General features: G+C 53.7%; 1 protein-coding gene across 1 annotated transcript in view; it reads left to right on the top strand.

Moving 5' to 3' along the window:
- Positions 1-20,771, top strand: part of LOC147706847 (exportin-5-like) — a 2,027,127-nt gene that overhangs the window by 1,802,654 nt on the left and 203,702 nt on the right. Inside the window, exon 30 of the mRNA XM_086926003.1 lies at positions 17,106-17,243. Coding sequence (XP_086782129.1) covers positions 17,106-17,243 — 138 coding nt within the window. The remainder of the gene's footprint in view (positions 1-17,105; positions 17,244-20,771) is intronic.

Raw genomic sequence — 20,771 nt, forward strand, 5'->3', positions numbered from 1 at the left:
TCGATGGTGAGGAGCATACAACCCGGTTTAGTGCGCGACCCGGCCTCGATGAGGTGTAGCACTCGCCTAGTATTGTCACTGGTCTGCCGTTGGGGGATAAAGCCCGACTGGTCAGGGTCTATCAGCTGCTGCATGTATGGCGCAATGCGGCCTGCTAGAATGCCGGTGTAGAGCTTCAGGTCTATGTTCAGCAACGAGATGGGCCTGTACGAGCCACAAGACGTGGGGTCGCAGCCCGGCTTGGGAATCACAGAGATAGACGCCTCCAGCAGGTCAGGGTGTATGGCACCAGGCGTGTCAAAGGTGTTAAACAGGTCGCGCAAGAGGGGGGCAATCTGCTGACAAAAGGCCTTGTAGAAGGCCGCAGTAAAGCCGTCGGGTCCTGGGGATTTCCCCACCTTGAGGCGGGCAATTGCAGAGATGACCTCCTCCAGGCCTATAGGCCGCTCTAGGAAGTCCGCTTGGGCTTGATTAAGGGTGGGGAGCGCAGCACCTTGCAGATAGGCCGGTCCGGTATCAGGGTCTAGGCGGTCCGCGTCATATAGCGCTGCGTAAAAGTTGCCGAAGGCTGCCGCTATAGCCGCATCCTCCGTGATCTGGCTGCCACTAGCGGATAGGAGGGAGCGCACCTGTTGCCGTTGGGTCTGCGCCCGCAGTCTGCTCGCCAGGAGCTTCCCGCAGCGGTCGCCTCCAGTGTAGTATGCGTGTTTGAGGCGCATGGCGGCGTATTCCGCCACGTCTTGGTCTAGTGCAGCCAACATTTTCCGCTCGGCGCATAATTGGCGCCATGCCCGTGCCGCCCCTGTGCGTTGGTGCATTTGTTCCAGCTCCGCCACCCGTTGGGTAAGTTCGGCTCGCTTTAGAGCCCTTTCTCTGTTGTTGGCGGTAGCAATGGAAATAAGTTCACCGCGCAGGACCGCCTTGAGGGCTGCCCATTGAGTGGCCTTTGTGGTGTCGTCGTTCGCGTTGTGTTCCAAAAAGTGGTCAATCGCGGTCGTGAGTCGTTTTTGGGTGTCGGGCAGCTGCAAGAGGCCATCACGCAGCCTCCAGTGCGGTTGTGGAGCTGGCGTGGCCCCCACCCGAAATGTTGCTACTACTGGGGAATGATCCGATAGCGAGGCTGGTAGTATCTCCACCTCCTTGACCTGCAGCGCCAGTTGAGAGGAGCACAAAAAATAGTCCAGCCTCGCATATGACTTGCGCGCCGCTGAGTAATATGTGTAGGCTGTCGTCTGGGGATGAGTGTGTCTCCATAAATCTATGAGGCCCAAGTCCGCTATGTGTGCGTGTCCTGCAGCCGTAAGCGCCCCTACTTGCCCGGATCTCTGGCCTGAGCGGTCTGCTGTGTTGTGGAATACAATGTTGAGGTCCCCTCCCAGTAATAAGTGTGCGTGTGTGGTGGATGTCGTGGCCTCCAGCGCCGTGTGTAAGAATTTTTCCTGTCCCTCGTTCGGGGCATAGACCGAACCCACAAGCAAAGTTTGGCCTGCGACCTGGAAGTTATAAAGTAGAAGCCGCCCTTTAATTTCAGCTTCTTTCTGGAGGACCCTTCCCTCGAACGACTTGGCTACTAGGATCGCCACCCCGGCTGCTTTTTTCTGAGATGAGGAGAAGAACTGCCAGGGAAAGGCGCGCGATTTGAGTCTGTGTTGGTCACCGCGGACAAGGTGTGTTTCCTGGAGGAGGCATATGTCCGCTTTGGAACGCTCGAGGAAGGACAGTATCGCCTTGCGCTTGTTTGGACTATTAAGGCCCCGCACATTAAGCGAGAGCACCGTTAGGTGACGTGTCATGTCTGAAGCAATAGGGGAGATGCCAGGTCCCACCTGAAGGCGATGGGTGCGAGCTGAAAGACCTGAAAAAACATAGCACGTGACTCCCTACTGACTCCGTCAGTGATGGTAGAACCCCTTGGACAAGGAGAGCCCCCCCAACCCTCCCCCACTTCCCCCAACTCCCCCCCGGCCCCAACCCCAACTGGTGTAACTCCCCCCTCCCGGAACCCCCTCTGCCCCATTGTCCAAACGTTGAAAAGGGTGCAAGCACCGATGTAACTCCCTCCCCTCTTCCACCCTCCCGTCCATGTCAACCCAACCATAAAGAAGTCTGATCCATTATAGTCCCAGATCCAGGTGGTTGTCGGCTGGATCCGTGGTAAGGTAGTCACTTGGAGTGTAGGCGATGGCGACGATGTTAGCGGACAGAGCACATCCCTGTCCGGGTCGGCCATCAAATGGTTAGCGAAGAAAAGGTGCGGGTTAGAGAGGCTTCGCCCCCGCCGCCGGAGTGAGCAGTCCCGGCCGAGCCGTAACCCCGCAGATCCGTGTGTCCCTGGCCGGGGGGGTCAATCGTTGTCTTGGTGCACTAGGCCTTGTGCGACAGTCTCCACCGCCGCCCGCTGACCATCTTCTATCTCTTTAGTGGCGGGACGCCGCGGCCTGTGCCGCCGCCGCTGCTGCCGCCATCGTCCCGTCGCTTCCTCGCTGGTAGTGCCCCCAACCCCCGGGTTCTCAGCCTCAGTCGGCTCTTCGATGTTCAGGAGGCTACATGCCTCCCTGAGGGAACGCAGCTAGTGGAGATTGTTGCCCATCTTGAACACTAGTCTAAAGGGGTGCCCCCAGCTGTAGGAGATGTGGCGTTTACGCAGTTCTGCTGTGACAGGTCGGAAGATGCGTCTCTTCTCCAGAGTCAGCGCCGGGAGGTCCTGGTATAAAGCAGGGGAGTGCGCGCCATAGGACACCGGCGCCATCTGGCGCACTTTGTTGAGGATCTCCTCTTTGGTCCGAAAGTCCTGTACGCACACCAGGATGTCAGCCGGGTGGGCCGTCGACGCTCTAGGTGGGCCCGTTCTGTGCACTCTGTCCAGGCCCAGTGGAGAGTCCGTCGGCCGGCCTAGGATGTGATTGAACAGGCCCTGCGTAAACAGAAAGAGGTCCTCCGTGTCTGGGGATTGCTTCACCCCCCGGATTCTGATGTTATGCCGCCTGGAGCGGTTCTCCAAATCCTCAGCATGGGTCTGGAGGTCCACTTGCTGGTCGTGTATGCGTGCTAGCTCCTGTCGCAGTGCCTCAATTTCCGTGTCCCGCGTGTCGCTCTTCGTCTCCAAATCCGCCACTCTCTCACCAATGGCGTCGGTGTCTCGGCGCACCTCCTTTATCTCATCTTGGAGTTCTTTCTTTAAAGCCTGTATGTCTTCTCGCAGTCCCATGAAGAGCGACTCCAGGAATGAGCGTGTGACCGGGCCCTCCGGGTCCACCTGTCCCCGGGATGGAGAGGCCTGGCTTTTCTTCTCGGAGCCCGCCCGGTGGCTGGTCGTTGCGACATCTGTCTTTTTCCCCACCGCGTCGGGGGTGAAGAGCTCCGCAATGGAGCGGTCCTTCCTTGTCCTAGCGTTGGACATGGCTCGCGCGGTCTTCCCTCGCCCGGCGACCGGCCGCCACCAGTACCGGCGGTCCCAGGTCTCAAGCGTGGCTTAGTCCCGTGGTGCCCGGCACGTGGGCAGTGGAGTGGGTGGCGCGCCAGGCGCAGCGGCTATGGGTCCAGCCGGGGTCCGGCGTCACAATGTGGCCCCGCGTTGAGGGCCCGGGGTAACGCTCCTCCAAGGGTTCCCCAAGCAGGCAAGAGCTGTGTCAGGTGTGGGGGCTCCCTTCTCGCCGTGTCTCTTAGGCGCGTCCCCCGGCCGGCACCCGGGCCAGTGCGGAGTCCACCGCGTGGGGCTACAGCGTGGGCGGGTGGGCAGGATGGGGCCGATCCCCTCGAGTGTTGCTGGGCGCTAGCAGCTGCAGGGCTGGGGGCCAGGCCGGTGTCGTGCTCCGCTGTGGCCTCGGTACTGGGCCACACAAGATGGCGGACCTCTGCCTCGGGTCGCGTCCTCAGCCCCGGCCTTCTCTGTCCGGGCGGGGGCGGGAAGCGGGTGTACTGCGGAGGGGAGGGGGGGGTCTGGTGTCGCTTGTTCTCCCCCCCCCGTTACCTCTGCTCCGCTGTGCTGGTCCGCCGTAGGTCAGGGCCAGGCGCCTGCTCCTGTGCGCCTCACCTGCGTGCGCCGCCCGGTCCCTGGCGCTGCCGCTGAGGCTGGTGACGGGCGTCAGCGGGTTTCTGGGCAGCGGCCACACCGTCGTCCGCTAGGGGTGGCAGGTCCGCAGAAGCCTCCGCGTCAGATCGCGGGAAGCCTTGCGCGTCGCCGCGCGGGCCGGACCTGCCCCCTGTGCTGCTGCCCCCTGTGCTGCTGCCCGCTGTGAACGACCTCAGGCGGCTTCGTGGCTCCTCCCACTGCGGCCTCACTTTCGCCCTCGCTCACGGCCCGCGGATCTCGCTAGGCCTCAACAGTCGCTGGCTCCGCGGCAGCTCTCCGTCAAGGTCGGGCCGCCTCTGATCACGGCTCCGGCTCCAAAGGGTTGCCGCTGCAGCGGCAACGGTGTCAGGTGTCTTGCGGGGCCGTTCTCAGCCGAGCAGGTGCTGTTCTGGTGCTTAAGGCGGTGTCCGGCGGCGGGAGCTCGGCAAAGCACGTCCGCTCACACCGCCATCTTGGCCACGCCCCCTGAGGATAATTTAAAGGTAAGAAATCTGCAGCTAGATCTAGTCTCTACCGGATAAGACATTACAGAAGGTATATAACGTATTCATCAAAAGGTTAGCCCAGAACCCAAGCCCTACTCTATGATTCTCTCATCCACCCCATCTACTTCTTGAGACGTGTCCAGGCCCCTTCCTTGTGACCCCTCTCTGCATCAAAGAGCACCCATTGAAGTGTAACATGGGAGCCTGGCTCTTCTTAATCAAAGTGTGTCCCACTAGCTTATAAGAGTGCAGCAATACACATCGGTCTGAGGGGGGTAGGAGGGCGGTTGCTCTTCCTGCTCTCTCCCTGTTTCACCATTCGGCCCTTGGTCTCCCAAAATGGAAAACAGTCTGCCATGTAGTGCACCAGCCACAGGCACACATACACCCATCACATACATTTAATATATGCAAACTACACAGCATTGTATTCTTCATATCGCAAAGAGACACGTTAGTGATAAATTCCTTACCTTAGAATATTCCCAGGCGTCAGACTGGATCCGGAAAGTTTTTCATCAGCAGTACCCCTGCGCGTCGGTAGGTGGCGCCGTGTGGCTCCGCGACCGTCACTGGTGTTGTAAGTGCCGAGATGACGTCAAGGAGACTACTTAGGCGCCACCTATGCGCGCTGACATCAGTTCTTTCTTTTTCTGCGCCAGTAAGCGCAGATCCGGTAAGAGCACGTGCCCTTGTCACTTTTTCACTATCTTTTTGAGACTTTTTGTCTCCTGCGAGTCTACTCTGGTGCACGTAGGGATGCCTGGTTTTAAGTCTTGTGGGGCTTGCTGTCGCAATATATCGGTGGCGGAACCCCACAATGTCTGTCTCTACTGCCTGGAGCGCGACCACAACTCCTGGTCCTGTATGGACTGTCGGGCCTTCGCCCGAAGGCCTTGATAGAGCGGCGCTGGAAGTTACTTGAGGTCCGGCACTCGTCCCAGCGCCATTCGCGGTCCAGGGGCCGTTCTAGAGAACGCTCGCGGGGCCACCATCATCGCTCCTCGGGCTCCTAGTCTTCACCCTCGGATTCGGGTAAGGGACGACACAAAAAGAAGTCGAAGAAGCGTTGTCGCTCTCCGACGTCCCCCCGTCGGTCCCCGGATGCGGATGAGGTGTACAGCGGTTGTGCCCCAGTGGCTTTGGAGCCCCGGAGTCCTGCGGCCTACCCACATTACCCGGGTCCGTCGGTGACTCCCGCACAGGTGCAAGAATTTCCTGCTGCCATGGACCGCCTGTTTAGGCCTAGGGCTCCCGCTGGCGCGCCCTTGGGCCCCCAGGTCCTGTGCCAGGTTCCTTTCGGGCCATCGGCGCCACAGGATCTTGCACTGCTGGCTACGGTCACAGCGCCACATGGTCCCACGCTGCTGGCTCCGGCCCCAGCACTGCCCTCTGCTCCGCCTCTGGGGCCGCAGTGGATACCATTGGTTCCGCCCCTGCCCCGGTTCCAGGACAATATTGTCCCTACCTGGGATCCGAAATCGGACACGGCGCCGGTTTGGCCCCATCCGGCACCGTTCCCAGCGCCATTTGTTCCTTCCCCGGTCCCTGCCCCGCCGCCGCAGTCTGCACCAAATACGGCAAAGTTGGAGGACGACTGGGAGGGGTCCGAGGACCCGCTTGGTCGTCAGTCTGACTTTGAGCACTACTGGGCGGACAACTTAAAGGTGGCCGGCGGCCCTGATCTCTCCTCTGACCCGGGGTTGGTCTCTCCCCCGCCTACTATGAACGATTGGCGCTTCTTACACGGTGGTGCTCCATCGGGCAGCTGGAGTCCTCAACCTTGATCGCCCTACGTTGGCCCTAAAAACTAATCTTCTCACTGAGGTTCTCCAGCCGGCGTCCACTTCGTCAGAGCTCCTGCTGCCAGTTAATGACGCCCTCACGGACGTCTTGCTGGGCACTTGGTCGCGGCCAGCCACAGGAGCCCCTGTGGATAAGAACGTCGCCAGGCATAATCGTCTGGCACCGAGTAACCCTGCTTTTTTGACCACTCATCCTATGCCTGAGAGCCTGGTCATCCAAGCTTCGACGTCCCAGAATGCCTTTCCCACGGCTCCGCCGGATAAGGACTCTAAGAAGCTGGAGCAGTTCGGCAAGCGATTGTTCTCTTCGGCCAGCTTAGGGCTGCAGTCAGAGAACACTGCATGCCTGTTGGGCCGCTATTCCCATACGGTGTGGGATACCGTTGCACATTTTTGCCTCTGTGTCCTGAGTGTGGTTTGAACACCGCGACTGCCTAGGTAGGACAATTTCTACGACTGTGGCGCTTCGTCGCCACGCCTGGTTGAGATCTTCTGGGTTCTCGCCAGATGTCCAGAGGTCGCTCATGGACATGACCTTTGATGACACTCGCCTGTTTGGCGATAAAGCTGACAGTGCGCTCGAGCGTTTTAAGGACTCTCGGCTACGGCCAAGTCCTTTGGTCTTTACACACCACGCGCCCGGCCAGGTTTTTCATTCCTTTTGTGGCCACGGAAAGGGCGCCCTAGCCCGCTCGTTCAGTCAGAAGCCTGTGCAGAACCAAACTCAGCGCGGCTGTGGGTGTGGAGGCCGCTGTGGCGGCACAGGGGGCCAGCGTGCGGGTCAGTCCACCTCTGCTCCTGCAGCATCTGCCTCAAAGCCTTCCTAATCTGAGCTTTGGAGTGCACCCCACGCCAGTGGGGAGCAGGATTCGTCATCACCTCCCAAACTGCCATTCTGTCACATCGACAAGTGGGTGCTGCAACTCGTCCGGAGGGGTTACTCCCTCCCCTTCTTGTCTACCTAGCCATGCCACCTCAGTTTCATCGCATGTTGGGGGATCACTTTGCACTTCTCCAACAGGAAGTCTTGGCCATCTTAGCAAAGGGGGCCGTCAAGCGCATTCCTGGGCCAGAAGTAGAACGTGGTTGCTGTTCCCCAAGAAGGACAAAGGGGGCTTGCACCCCATCTTGGACCTCAGGAACGTCATTAGCTTCCTCCGGAAGGAGAAGTTCAAGATGTAGACTCTGGCTGCGGTCTTGGCTGCCCTCTACCCTGGAGACTGGATGGTAGTGTTGGGCTTGGAGGACACATATTTTCACTTCCCGGTCCTGCCGGCCCACCGGCGTTACCTGCAGTTCACGGTAGGCAAGGAGCATTTTCAGTTTGCCGTGCTCCCCTTCGGCCTTACCAGCACCCCTCGGGTGTTCACGAAAGTGATGGCAGTGGCTGCAGCTCACCTGCGCAGGTCAGGGGAGTAAGTCTTCTCCTACCTCGATGGTTGTTGAAGGCGGGTTCGCCCCAAGCAGTTGTCACCTAACTTCAGACTACGGTCCACCTCCTGCATTTGCTGGGGTTCTCCATCAACGTGCCGAAGTCACACCTGAGTCCCTCTCAAATGCTCCCCTTCATCGGAGCGATTCTGGATTCAACGTGGTTTTGGGTTTTTCCTCCCGAGCAGCGAGTCCTGGATATTCAGGCTATAATGCTGATCTTTCAGCCTCTATCCCGGGTTTCAGTCAGGATGACCCTCCGTCTCCTGGGTCTGATGGCCTCTTGTATCCTGCTAGTGTAACATACCAGATGGCATATGCAGGCTCTGCAGTGGGACCTGAAGTTTCAGTGGGCACAGCATCAGGGCAACCTGTCCGATCATGTCCAGATCTAGGAGGGCGCTGCACAAAAATTGCAGTGGTGGCTCACGAATTGCGATTGGGTCAATGGCAGATCCCTCTCCCTTCCCCAACCGGAGCACACAGTGGTGACGGATGCTTCTTTCCTGGACCAACCGCACTTGAGAGAGGCGGAGATCAGAGGCCTCTGGTCTTCAGCAGATTCCTGGCTCCATATCAACCTTTTGGAACTTAAGGCAATCCGATTTGCACTGAAAGTATTCCTTATCTCTGTCCGTGGAAGTGTGGTGCAGGGGTGTTCACGGTCAACACCACCGCCATGTAATATTACAACAAACAGGGCGTGGTGGAGTCCTGGATCCTATGTCAGGAGGCTCTGCGCCTTTGAACATGGCTGGAACATCAAGGCATTACCTTGGTGGTTCAACACCTGGCAGGTTCTCTGAACACCAGGGCGGACAAACTCAGCCACCCTTGCTTGATGGATCACTAATCGCGTCTGAACTCTGACGTGGCTCAAGGTCTCTTTCAGCAATGGGGAGAGCCTTGGTCAGATCTATTCGCCACCGAAGAGAACGCGCAATGTCATCAGTTGGAATTTCCAAAGCGGCACTCGCTCTGCGACGCTTTTCGGCACGAGTGGAGTTGTGTTCTGTTGTACGCTTTTCCGCCTATACCACTTCTGCCCAGAGTGCTGAAGAAGATTTGGCGTGACCGGGCCCAAGTCATCCTTGTGGCTTCGAATTGAGCACAAAGATACTGGTATCCCGAGCTACTCAACATGGCGATAAATCCCCCAATCCGACTGCCTCTTCGGGAGGATCTTCTGTCGCAGCAGCAGGGTAAGGTCCTCCACCCAGACCTGTCCAGCCTCCACCTCCACACGTGGAGATTGAGCGGCGACAGTTGACAGCTTTCGATCTTCCTCTTTTCATTTTTTAAGAAAACTAAAGTCTTGTACCAGTAGTCTACCAAGCTCCTTTAGCCCACAAATCCTATCCACTATATTGAAATGATGCGCATTTTGTATCCAACAGGTTCATTGCACCGCTTCCCCCGCAACAACATATACATATAAGGTTGCACCAGCTGCTAGTTTGGTATGCAACGGGTACGCAGTACTAAGCCACGCATTACATCATGTACGTACAGGGTCGCGCCCTCTGTGCGTTGCCTGTGCGACGAGTGCACGCTGCCAGGACCTGTCTTGCGTCATAGACGTGTGATGTCATTCTGGCAGCCAGGCGTCCCTTCACAAAAACGGTATGCGCCTGCAGGTGGAACAAGTTTGTGGCATGGTGCACTGCAAAGTCTGTGGATCCCCTTTATGCCCCTCTTTCTGAAGTCCTAATGTTCCTTCTTTCTTTGGCCCAGCAGGGCTCTGCTCTGGGAACTACCAAAGGTTATCTTTCGGCCATCTCCGCCTTTCTACGGCTTCCAGATCAGCCTTCTCTTTTTTAAGTCCCCGGTTGTTAACCTTTTTCTGAAAGGCATTACGCCCATATTTCCTCCCATGCCGTTCATCATGCCTCAATGGGACTGAAACCTTGTCATGACGTATCTGATGTGCGCTCCCTTCGAGCCCCTTCATTACTGTCCTTTGCTTTTTTTTACTCTCAAGACGGCTTTGTGGTAGCGGTCACCTCTGCCAGAAGAGTGAGCAAGCTACAGGCTCTTTCTTCTAAACCTGCTTTCCTTTCTGTTCATCTGGACAAGGTGGTTTTAAGGACCCGTACTTCTTTTTTGCCAAAGGGTGTCACGCTCTTCCACATCGGGTGGACCATCACTTTGCCCACCTTCTTTCCGCATCCTTCAAAAGAGGACCCAAACCGTGCGCTCTCGTTCTATTTGAAGGCGGCTGTAATGCCAGAAACCGGTCCTAGGAAGCTTGAATCCAGTCCAGGGAAGGCATATTTGCATATGGCCATGTCTGAACTGGGGTGGCAGAGTGGGCTAAAGAACGGTGATGGATTAAACCCAGATCTGTTGACCGGGTGTGAGTGTTTGATTGGTTCAGATGCTCTGTCCATCACCACCCCCTTTTGTACCGCCTCGTTCTATTTGAAGCGCACACAACAGTTCCGGTGGATAACCAGGTCTTTGTTGGCTACGTGGGTGCCAAAAAAGGTGGGGCCGTTCACAAACGAACCATCTTTCGGTGGGTCGTTCTGTGCATCAAACCATGTTACTCGTTGGCTAAGAAGGGACCTCCTGTGGGGCTAGCACGGGTTGTAAGCAATTAATTCCTCCTTTTCCAAATTATTCTACTCCAATCCCTTCAATGGGTGAATTTTCCTCAAGTATTACAATACCAGAGGTTAGGTGTGAGCAAATATTTTTTTATTTACGATTCACTCAAGATTTTATTCTTTAGTGCTCATTTTTCATTAATCCACTTGATAGGTGATTCATACAGCATAGGACTGAACAGCCGACTCGTGTTTCGCCCTATTCGGCAAATGGAGCCAGGGCTTTCTCAAGGTTTTTTTTGTAGTCTTATTTCATCAGCAAGCAAACCTTTTTAGAATCACATCATGTAACGTGAGACATCCGTGGTCATATCAAGAATTTAGAAAACTGCAGCACATCAGTTGGAACGGGGTCCCCGGTTAAATCCGCTATGGCCTCCCATGGGGCTGCGTGCCCATTATACCAGAGCCTTGCCTTGCAGGACATTTGTCAGGCAGCTACGTGGTCCTCGCTGCACACGTTTACCAAGCATTATTGCCTTTACAGTCGGGTCCGGAGAGACGGCTTCTTTGGCCATTCTGTTCTCCGTGACTTTCTGGTGTAATCTTGTCCGCAGACGCACCAACGGGGCTGGTATTGCTGGGGTATTTACTACTTGTGTAACGATATAACTGTAAGAGACATTAGTTAGTGATAAATTCCTTACTGCCCCTCCCATCCTCCCCGTTCTGTGAACTGATTTCTAGGGTAAGGTCATACCTTTCAGGGCCCTAGTTTCATGGCGCCAGTGGTCAGTTTCTTGCATGGCTCTGCGTTCCTGGCTGTTGGACCTGGGCCTCTTGGCAGGGTCATCCCTAAACTTTTTGCCTTCCTCCAATACTCTCTCTGACCTGTTTTTGTTGGTTTAATGACTCTGGGCACTTTACCACTGCTGACCAGTGCTAAAGTGCATATGCTCTCCCTGTATAAAATGTAACTGTGTTTGGTATACCTGATTGGTTCATTGGATTTACTGTCAGTCCCCAGTAAAGTGCACCAGGAGTGCCAGGGCTTGTAAATGCCAATACTGCTAGTGGGCTTGCAGCGCTGGTTGCGCCACCCACAGAAGCAGCCTTAAAATGTGTCTAGGGTCTGCCATTGCAGAACCTGCGTGCAGTCTGGTACTGTCATGCTGGCTGAGCAAGTGCACACACTTGCCAGCCTCTAAACCTTCCCTTAACTTCATATTAGTCACCCCTATGGTAGGCCCTAGGGCAGGGTGCATTGTAAGTGTAAGGTAGGACAAGCCCTGATGTGTGTGGCATGTCCTAATAGTGAATTACAGCCAAATTAGTTTTTCACTGTGTGAGGCTACCTGCTCCCTTTAGGCCAGAATGGGCTGCTGGAATTATTACACTCTATAATCCCAGCAGGCTCAGGGAACATGGTAGAAATTAATGTTTAGTATGCCTGAACTCAGAATAATAAAATACTTCTTTTAGTAAAGTTTATTTTAATATCCTGTGTTTGCAAATGCTACTTTTAGAAAGTTAGCATTTGCTTGCCTAACCATTTCAGCCCGCCTCTGCTAGTATGTGTATCTGACTGTCTGGGAGGTGTGAGTGACAGGGCTGGGGGATGACAGGTGGTGAATGCAAGGATTACACCTTAGTGGGAGGTAGGAGTGGCCCTGGACTTCTAATCAGGCTGTGCTCTGCCACCACAATGCTGGCTCCGCCCCCCTGGGGAGCGACTGATGACTCAGCCGGCACCTGGCCCAGGAAGGGCGAAGCCCCATCATCAAGGTACTCCTGGCTGCCCCTGTCCACACAATGCTGGCTCCACCTCCTGTGGAGCGTCTGATGTGCCTGCCCCTCACACTGAAAGAAGAAGTCAGAGTGCCCCCAACAAAGTACTCAGAGACTGAGAGTGGCTATGCAAAGGCCCCCCTGGCCTGTAAGAACAAAAGAAACTGTGTATAAAAGTAGGAGCCCTGCTCCTTGTAAATCAGAATCCTGTTTTACCACAAAGGACCTCTGCCCGACTAGAAGGAGAAGAGACGCCGGAAGGACTGGCCTGCTGCTTGCCTTGCTGAGAAAGGAGAGGAGAAGACTTAATGAGGAAAGACTTTGTTGCTTTGTGCTCTAAACATTCTCCAAGGGCTTGACTGAGCTTGCCCCCTGATCTGGACCCCAGGACTAGTGGGTCCTTGGTGCTTTTGCTCGTCCTGACATTCGAGCCGTGTGTGCATCCCGCTGGAGCCAGACTGCGCCCCTCATCGCCCCTCCTAGGGCTGTGGCACTCGGGAGCTTGCCTGCCTTTGTCCTGTGAGAGCCTCGCTCCGACCGGAGTCGCTCTCTGCCCCCAGGCTTGGCTTCCTGCTCCTCTGCCCCTTGCCTGCTACTGGAGTGCCCTGAGACGCTCTCCCCCCTCCCGCCGGAATTCCCTCTACAGATTGCGATCTACGACGGGTCGACAGCTGCACAGTCCGTGACCTGTGACCCCGCTTCGCGATCTTGGAGGCTCGTCAGGCCGCGCCGCCCCCGCTGAGGAGACCCCCGCACCGTCGTGCCAAGGGTCGCGGGCCGCGCCTGCCTGACTGCATACGCCCGCTGGCGTCAAGATCCAAGAGTGCCCCCAATCACCGGAGTCGCACAAGCCTGTGCCGACCCCCGCTGAAGAAGAGGAAGTGTTCGTGAAGTGCTCCTCAATCACCACCGGGCTCGGGCCCGCAACTTGTGTTTCCCCCCCGAGCAGAGAAGCATTCCTGGAGACGACATCAGCCTTCCCTGTGCCTTGGCCCCAGAAGCTCCTCTCATCGCCTGCTTGCTGCTCCGCTCCGCAGCTCAGCCCCCACCTCTGGAAAAGGCCCAGGGTTTCCCCGAGGCCCTATCTGGTCTCCATTCCAGGCCTACCGCGAGATGCGTGAGAGTTGGTAGGGGCCGAGTCAGTTTCACCCTTGAAGGGCCGGGACCGGCACAGGAGTGCTCACTCCCGATGCGTGAGAGTTGGTAGGGGCCGAGTCAATTTCACAGTGGAGAGCAGGAGAGGCGCTGCAAGGCACGCTGAAAGCCCGGGGTGGATCCAGAACCCATCGAACTGAGGGAGAGGTTTCATTTTGTGAGAAAGTAAGCCGCATTTAACAAAGAAACCTTTGCCCCTGGAACTGTAAACTGTTGGTGGGACATTTCAAGAAGAAATCCACATTAGAGCTGCAAAGAAGTAAATTTATAAGGGAACCCTGTGGAAAGCCTTTTGAACTGAAACTAAGAATCTTTGCCTATTTACAACCTGTGGTGCACCAGAAACGTTATTTGGTCTTGTGATAAGTCTGACCTAAGAGATATATATATTTTACATAAAGAAGCGTATTTTTATATACTCACAGCCTGGTGTCCATTTGTGGGGGGATTGGTATATTTTACTGTGTGTGTGATTACAAATGCTTAACTAAACAACGCCTCGAGAATAGCCTTGGCTGCTCATGCCACGCACCTAGAGGGTGAGTAAGGGTCATTCTAAAGGGGTCATCCTTCGCCCTGACTTAGAGGAGAGGGTCCCTGCTTGTCACAAGTGCATACTTGCGCCAACCAGAGACCCCCAATTCTAACACTGGCGCAGAAAGTCGTGTACAGAACTGACGTCTGTGCGCATGGGTGGCGCCTAAGTAGTCTCCGTGTCGTCATGTCTGCGCTTACGACACCAGCGACGGTCGTGGAGCTGCACGACGCCACCCACCGACGCGCAGGGGTACTGCTGATGTTAAACTTTCCAGATCCAGTCTACCGCCTGGGGATATTCTAAGGTAAGGAATCTATCACTAACTAATGTCTCTTAAAGATATATTGTTACACAAGTAGTAACTTGTGTATATTGTACCACTCACAGACACAAATACACCCAGCACGTGCATTTAACATGCACATTCTGCATAGCACTATATCAGTCATATATTGTACCACTCACAAGGGCACATACACTGAGAACATGCAATCAACATGCACGCACTGCACATACTTCCTTATTCCTGTATTGCACCCTTCCGAGGCACACATACACCCAGCACAGGTACACCACTGATGCTCTGCACACCAAACCGGTGTCAGCCAAGGGAACTTTAAATGAGTGAGCCTGTAGGCCTCACTCCAGAGGCACAGGTTAAAAAGGTCCTGTTCCCTTAAATCCTGAAAGACGCTGTATTGTTTCATCACTATAAGGGTACCGATGTGGGTGACCCTGCTGGTCCAGAAGGATCTCAATCCTTGAGACTGGCCTATGTCATGGCACACTTTCTTGATCCATGTTTGCCTATGACAACAAAAATCAGCATTAGAGATCCAGACATCAGTAAAGTTTGGGCACTCAGGGCAGGGGTGAAAGTATGTTACCATGTAGAGGCTTTTTCGTCCCAGCAGTTACATAGTCTACCTCCTTTTTAGGTTTCGCCTCGCGACGCAGCGCTTGCACTGCTCACTTGCGAGATCTATTGCCGTCGCTTTTCATTTGGAAGTTGGGTTGGTGACCGCCCTGTCTCCCTTAGGCCCCACCCTCCCTGACTGGAGATTTAGCCCACGCACGGTGTCTCTTTGGCTCGCCCACGGCGCCTCTTCCAGACACACGTGTTTATTTTTGCTTTGAGCTTTCACTTAAATTGAAAGCGCGATGCAAATATAAAAAAGCTGCTTTCGTTGGCGTAAGGGCGACAGCTTGTAAAAATATTATTGCATTTTGACAAGGGATGCGCGCATGTAGTATTGCCGCCGTCGTTCTAGGAACACGAAAAACTCATCGTACAGGTAGCTCAAGGAGGTGTTCTCCAAAAATCTGCGGGAGACGTTAAGGTACAGGATTTCGCTTGTGTGTTGTGTGGTCAAGGCTGGAAGTCTGATATCTCACCGTAGCGCACAGACGCTGCTTGCCAGCAGAGCTCTTCTGTAGAGTGCCCCCAGGGAGTGTGAGCGGTTTGAATGTGTTGATAAAGGCAGATCTTTGAACACAAAAGCAGTGCACAGCGGTCTTTCTGTGCACGATTCATCCAAGATGTGGATTTCTCTCATACTTTTTGTCATTCAGTAGGAGGCGTGATGCAGGTTTTTAGCAGAGCAGCAAGAAAGTCGTATGTGCAAGCATGCAAGGAACAAACGCGCCCGGTTGGTGTACAACGACGTAGAATGCTACCTTTCACCTTTGTCTGATTTCCAAGGGAGCCCTGTGATTAGAATATTGGCATAAAGTAGCCCGTAGTCTGCTTAATCTACAACCGGGTGTATTTTCGAGGGTTCATTTCAGTGTGAGAGTTAAACCACTTATTTTCTGTTCAGTGCCGGTAGTCTGAAATCTCACCGTAGCACACAGACGCTGCTTGCCAGCAGAGCTCTTTAGTAGGGTGCCCCCAGGGAAATTGAAATTCAAATATTTATAAAGCGCACATACACCACACGGTTTCTTGGCGCTAGGGACACAAACCAAGGAGGAGTGAGGAACCGGACGACTAACGTGGAAAAGCTTGAGCAAACAAAAATGTTTTTAAAGATTTGCGAAATTCTGAGTAGTGGGTAGAGAATCTGAGGGAAAGGGGAAGGGTGTTCCAAAAGGTAGGTGCAAGCGTAAAAAAATTTACGCCACCTAGCCTCTTCTTCTTGAAACGAGGGACAACCAAAAGAGATTGTGAAGAGGAGCACAGCTCTCTGCTAGGGCAGTATGCCTTGATCTCGGAAGAGATAAAGTGAGGGGCTGTCCCTGATCTAGCCTGGAAGGTGATACAACCCGTCTAAAACAAGGCACGCTCCAGGATAGGCAACCAGTGCAGAGCTTTGAGCAGCGGGGTAACATGGTGGGACTTGGACAGGTTGTAGACAAGTCGGGCTGCCTGATTCTGCACCAGTTGGAGTCTCCGAAGAAGATAAGCGGGGACACTGTTGTACAAAGCGTTGCCATAGTCTAAACGGGAGATCACCATCGCGGACAGAATGAGTTTGAGGGCACAGAAAGGAAATAAACGGGACACCTTGCGGATAGTGCGGAGGGTGAGAAAGCATGAGGAAACAACTGAACTAATCTGGGAGTGCAGTGTGAGGTGCGCATTAAGTTTAATCCCTAAGGTTTTAACCGAGAAGGAAGGGGTGGGAGAGGGACCCAGGGAAGAAGGCCAAAAGAGAGGGGACCAGGGACTGGAGGAGCCTCCCGTCAGAACCAACTCGGTTTTGTCGGGGTTAAGCTTTAAAGGGAGTGTGAGAGGTTTGAGTATGTTCATAAAGGCAGATGTTTGAACACAAAAGCAGTGCACAGCTGTCTTTCTATGCACGATTCGTCCAAGATGTGGATTTCTCTCATACTTTTTGTCATTCAGTAGGAGACGTGGACGGCATCCGCGGGTCATGCTATAACGCACGAACATGGAGTAATTGAATTAAAGCTGATGACGCAGGCCCCCAGGCCATAAAACCACAATACTTTAAAAGCAACTGCAAACTATCTCCGTGAACAGATGCATATGTTGAAATACTGACCTGAGTAATATAAGAGTCTCTTAAATCTGCTACTGAATTGAAGCAGCACCACTGGTATCAGTGATGGGTACTGCTAAAGAAAAACAAAATCTGCATAGATTCTTGCACCAGAGAATGGAATTAACGAATATTCATCAGACAGAACAGTGCCAAAGTCAAGTTGTTAATATGGGACTGCACTGTGTAATAAATATGGCATATTGTTAGTGATGGGTACTAGAATGACCTGAACATTTTAGCATGGTCTGAGTCATGTTAATTTTTCTTGTTACAGGTGATATCTGAACCACTTGTACCAGATGCTGTCACATATTTCTTCACCATGGTACTGAACGGTTTACGAGAACACACAAATCATGCTGTGTACATTGATGCACTTGTTCAGCTTGGATTCCAGATCTACGAATCTCTGGTAGGTTGTCTGTGTTTCTGAAAGACAGAGTGAGACCATGCAGTGAAGATGTGATGGGTAACTAAAATGTCATTGACATAACGTGTTTTTGTTTTTGAAGGCCTTGGTTGGTTAGGGATTTATTTTAAAATCGTGTTTTATACTACATTAACATGCCAACTTTAGCCACTGAAAATTGATTGCTTAACAGGTGAGCAGATTGAATCTAGTATTACTGGTGCTTTATCCCTTGGCAGGTTTTTTTTAGGGCGAGGCCTCCGCCACTGCGTCAGCAGTGGGAGGAGTTCCGACCCTATTGGGGCTTTCAGACTTCTGTAGGATACATTCCAGAAAGCGCGCGGTTTTTGCGTGTGGCATTTTGCCATGTGCATGGTAATTGGTCCAGGCAAGGCTGTGTTTAAGTAAGGCAGCACGCCATAGGCCTTAGGAATTTGTCAATGTCCACTTCCTGCATATTGTGTTCGGACACGCGCAGAAGAATACATAAATACTCAATTACCAGCTGTCCGAGGTACCGGTAATTGAAGGCAGATGGTGCTGGGAGCGTGTGCACTGCTGTGTTTTTTTTCCCCTTCAGCTCTGTGTGCGCGCATGAACAGCCGGCCAGCAATGTAGAGAATCACATGCATCAGATCTGTTTTTTTTTAAACAATTGCGATCGCGAAAGTGATCGCTTTCTGTGCTGCTTGTTTAAATGATTGCGATCGCGAAAGTGATCGCTTTCTGTGCTGCTTGTTTTTCGTATGTAATCTTGTTCTTCTACGAACTCGATGGTAGAGGAGTATCCCATCCTCACCCTCTAGGTCACTTCATTAATTTTCCACGAGTCCGCCGTGTCTGGTGGCGAGTGCAGAGTGGTAGTGCAGAGTGGTAGTGCAGAGTGGTAGTGCAGAGTGGTAGTGCAGAGTGGTAGTGCAGAGTGGTAGTGCAGAGTGGTAGTGCAGAGTGGTAGTGCAGAGTGGTAGTGCAGAGTGGTAGTGCAGAGTGGTAGTGCAGAGTGGTAGTGCAGAGGGGGAGTGCAGAGGGGGAGTGCAGAGGGGGAGTGCAGAGGGGGAGTGCAGAGGGGGAGTGCAGAGTGGGAGTGCAGAGTGGGAGTGCAGAGTGGGAGTGCAGAGTGGGAGTGCAGAGTGGGAGTGCAGAGTGGGAGTGCAGAGTGGTAGTGCAGAGTGGTAGTGCAGAGTGGTAGTGCAGAGTGGTAGTGCAGAGTGGTAGTGCAGAGTGGTAGTGCAGAGTGGTAGTGCAGAGTGGTAGTGCAGAGTGGTAGTGCAGAGTGGTAGTGCAGAGTGGAAGTGCTTAGTGCAGAGTGGTAGTGCAGAGTGGAAGTGCTTAGTGCAGAGTGGAAGTGCTTAGTGCAGAGTGGTAGTGCAGAGTGGAAGTGCTTAGTGCAGAGTGGAAGTGCTTAGTGCAGAGTGGTAGTGCAGAGTGGAAGTGCTTAGTGCAGAGTGGTAGTGCAGAGTGGAAGTGCTTAGTGCAGAGTGGTAGTGCAGAGTGGAAGTGCTTAGTGCAGAGTGGTAGTGCAGAGTGGAAGTGCTTAGTGCAGAGTGGTAGTGCAGAGTGGTAGTGCAGAGTGGTAGTGCAGAGTGGTAGTGCAGAGTGGTAGTGCAGAGTGGTAGTGCAGAGTGGTAGTGCTTAGTGCAGAGTGGTAGTGCAGAGTGGAAGTGCAGAGTGGTAGTGCTTAGTGCAGAGTGGTAGTGCAGAGTGGAAGTGCAGAGTGGAAGTGCTTAGTGCAGAGTGGTAGTGCAGAGTGCAGAGTGGTAGTGCAGAGTGCAGATTGAGAGTGCAGAGTGGTAGTGCAGAGTGATAGTGCAGAGTGGAAGTGCTTAGTGCAGAGTGGTAGTGCAGAGTGGTAGTGCAGAGTGGTAGTGCAGAGTGGTAGTGCAGAGTGCAGATTGAGAGTGCAGAGTGGTAGTGCAGAGTGGAAGTGCTTAGTGCAGAGTGGTAGTGCAGAGTGGAAGTGCTTAGTGCAGAGTGGAAGTGCTTAGTGCAGAGTGGTAGTGCAGAGTGGAAGTGCTTAGTGCAGAGTGGAAGTGCTTAGTGCAGAGTGGTAGTGCAGAGTGGAAGTGCTTAGTGCAGAGTGGAAGTGCTTAGTGCAGAGTGGTAGTGCAGAGTGGAAGTGCTTAGTGCAGAGTGGTAGTGCAGAGTGGAAGTGCTTAGTGCAGAGTGGTAGTGCAGAGTGGAAGTGCTTAGTGCAGAGTGGTAGTGCAGAGTGGAAGTGCTTAGTGCAGAGTGGTAGTGCAGAGTGGTAGTGCAGAGTGGTAGTGCAGAGTGGTAGTGCAGAGTGGTAGTGCAGAGTGGTAGTGCAGAGTGGTAGTGCAGAGTGGTAGTGCAGAGTGGTAGTGCAGAGTGGTAGTGCAGAGTGGTAGTGCAGAGTGGTAGTGCAGAGTGGTAGTGCAGAGTGGTAGTGCAGAGTGGTAGTGCTTAGTGCAGAGTGGTAGTGCAGAGTGGAAGTGCAGAGTGGTAGTGCTTAGTGCAGAGTGGTAGTGCAGAGTGGAAGTGCAGAGTGGAAGTGCTTAGTGCAGAGTGGTAGTGCAGAGTGGTAGTGCAGAGTGCAGAGTGGTAGTGCAGAGTGGTAGTGCAGAGTGGAAGTGCTTAGTGCAGAGTGGTAGTGCAGAGTGCTTAGTGCAGAGTGGTAGTGCAGAGTGGTAGTGCAGAGTGGTAGTGCAGAGTGGTAGTGCAGAGTGGTAGTGCAGAGTGGTAGTGCAGAGTGTAGTGAGGAGCAACCGCGAGGATTATAATGCACTTAAGAGTATATGGTATGCGATATCATGGAACAGCTATTAGGACTTGGTTCCGCAAGCTGCAGACAGGCTCAGCTCATGCCAGAGCACCATCTCACACGATTCCAAGCACTCTGCCTTCAGGATTGTCAAGGCCTGCCATAGGAGTGACTGATAGGAATCTGTGTGTCCATTTTAGGGTTAGGTATAGGTATACTATACCTACAGCAAAGGGTGATTACACGACTTTGCCCCAGCTGTCATGCAGCCAGTTGTGTCAAATTTAGGAGGCCAGCCAGGGGTGGCATAATACATTCTTCAGCCCCTGGTAGGCCCTGGGTACACCTATGCCCTGAGTTACAGGGTCTGACAAGGTGGCCCAGTACCAATTGGTAAATGCACCTAAGGTACATGTTGTAATTTAGAGAGAGAACAGCCAGGCTGTGGGTCTGATTGGCAGGACCACAGCCAGAGAAAGTCGTAAACCAGTGAAACAAAAGCAAAAAATCTGGGTGATCATAGGATTGCAGACCCTACTCTCCTACACAGAGTGGTAGTGCAGAGTGGTAGTGCAGAGTGGTAGTGCAGAGTGGTAGTGCAGAGTGGTAGTGCAGAGTGGTAGTGCAGAGTGGTAGTGCAGAGTGGTAGTGCAGAGTGGTAGTGCAGAGTGGTAGTGCAGAGTGCAGAGTGGTAGTGCAGAGTGCAGAGTGGTAGTGCAGAGTGGTAGTGCAGAGTGGTAGTGCAGAGTGCAGAGTGGTAGTGCAGAGTGCAGAGTGGTAGTGCAGAGTGCAGAGTGGTAGTGCAGAGTGCA

The sequence above is a fragment of the Lissotriton vulgaris genome, chromosome 6 (genome assembly GCF_964263255.1).
Source record: "Lissotriton vulgaris chromosome 6, aLisVul1.2, whole genome shotgun sequence".
NCBI classification, from domain to species: Eukaryota; Metazoa; Chordata; class Amphibia; order Caudata; family Salamandridae; genus Lissotriton; species Lissotriton vulgaris.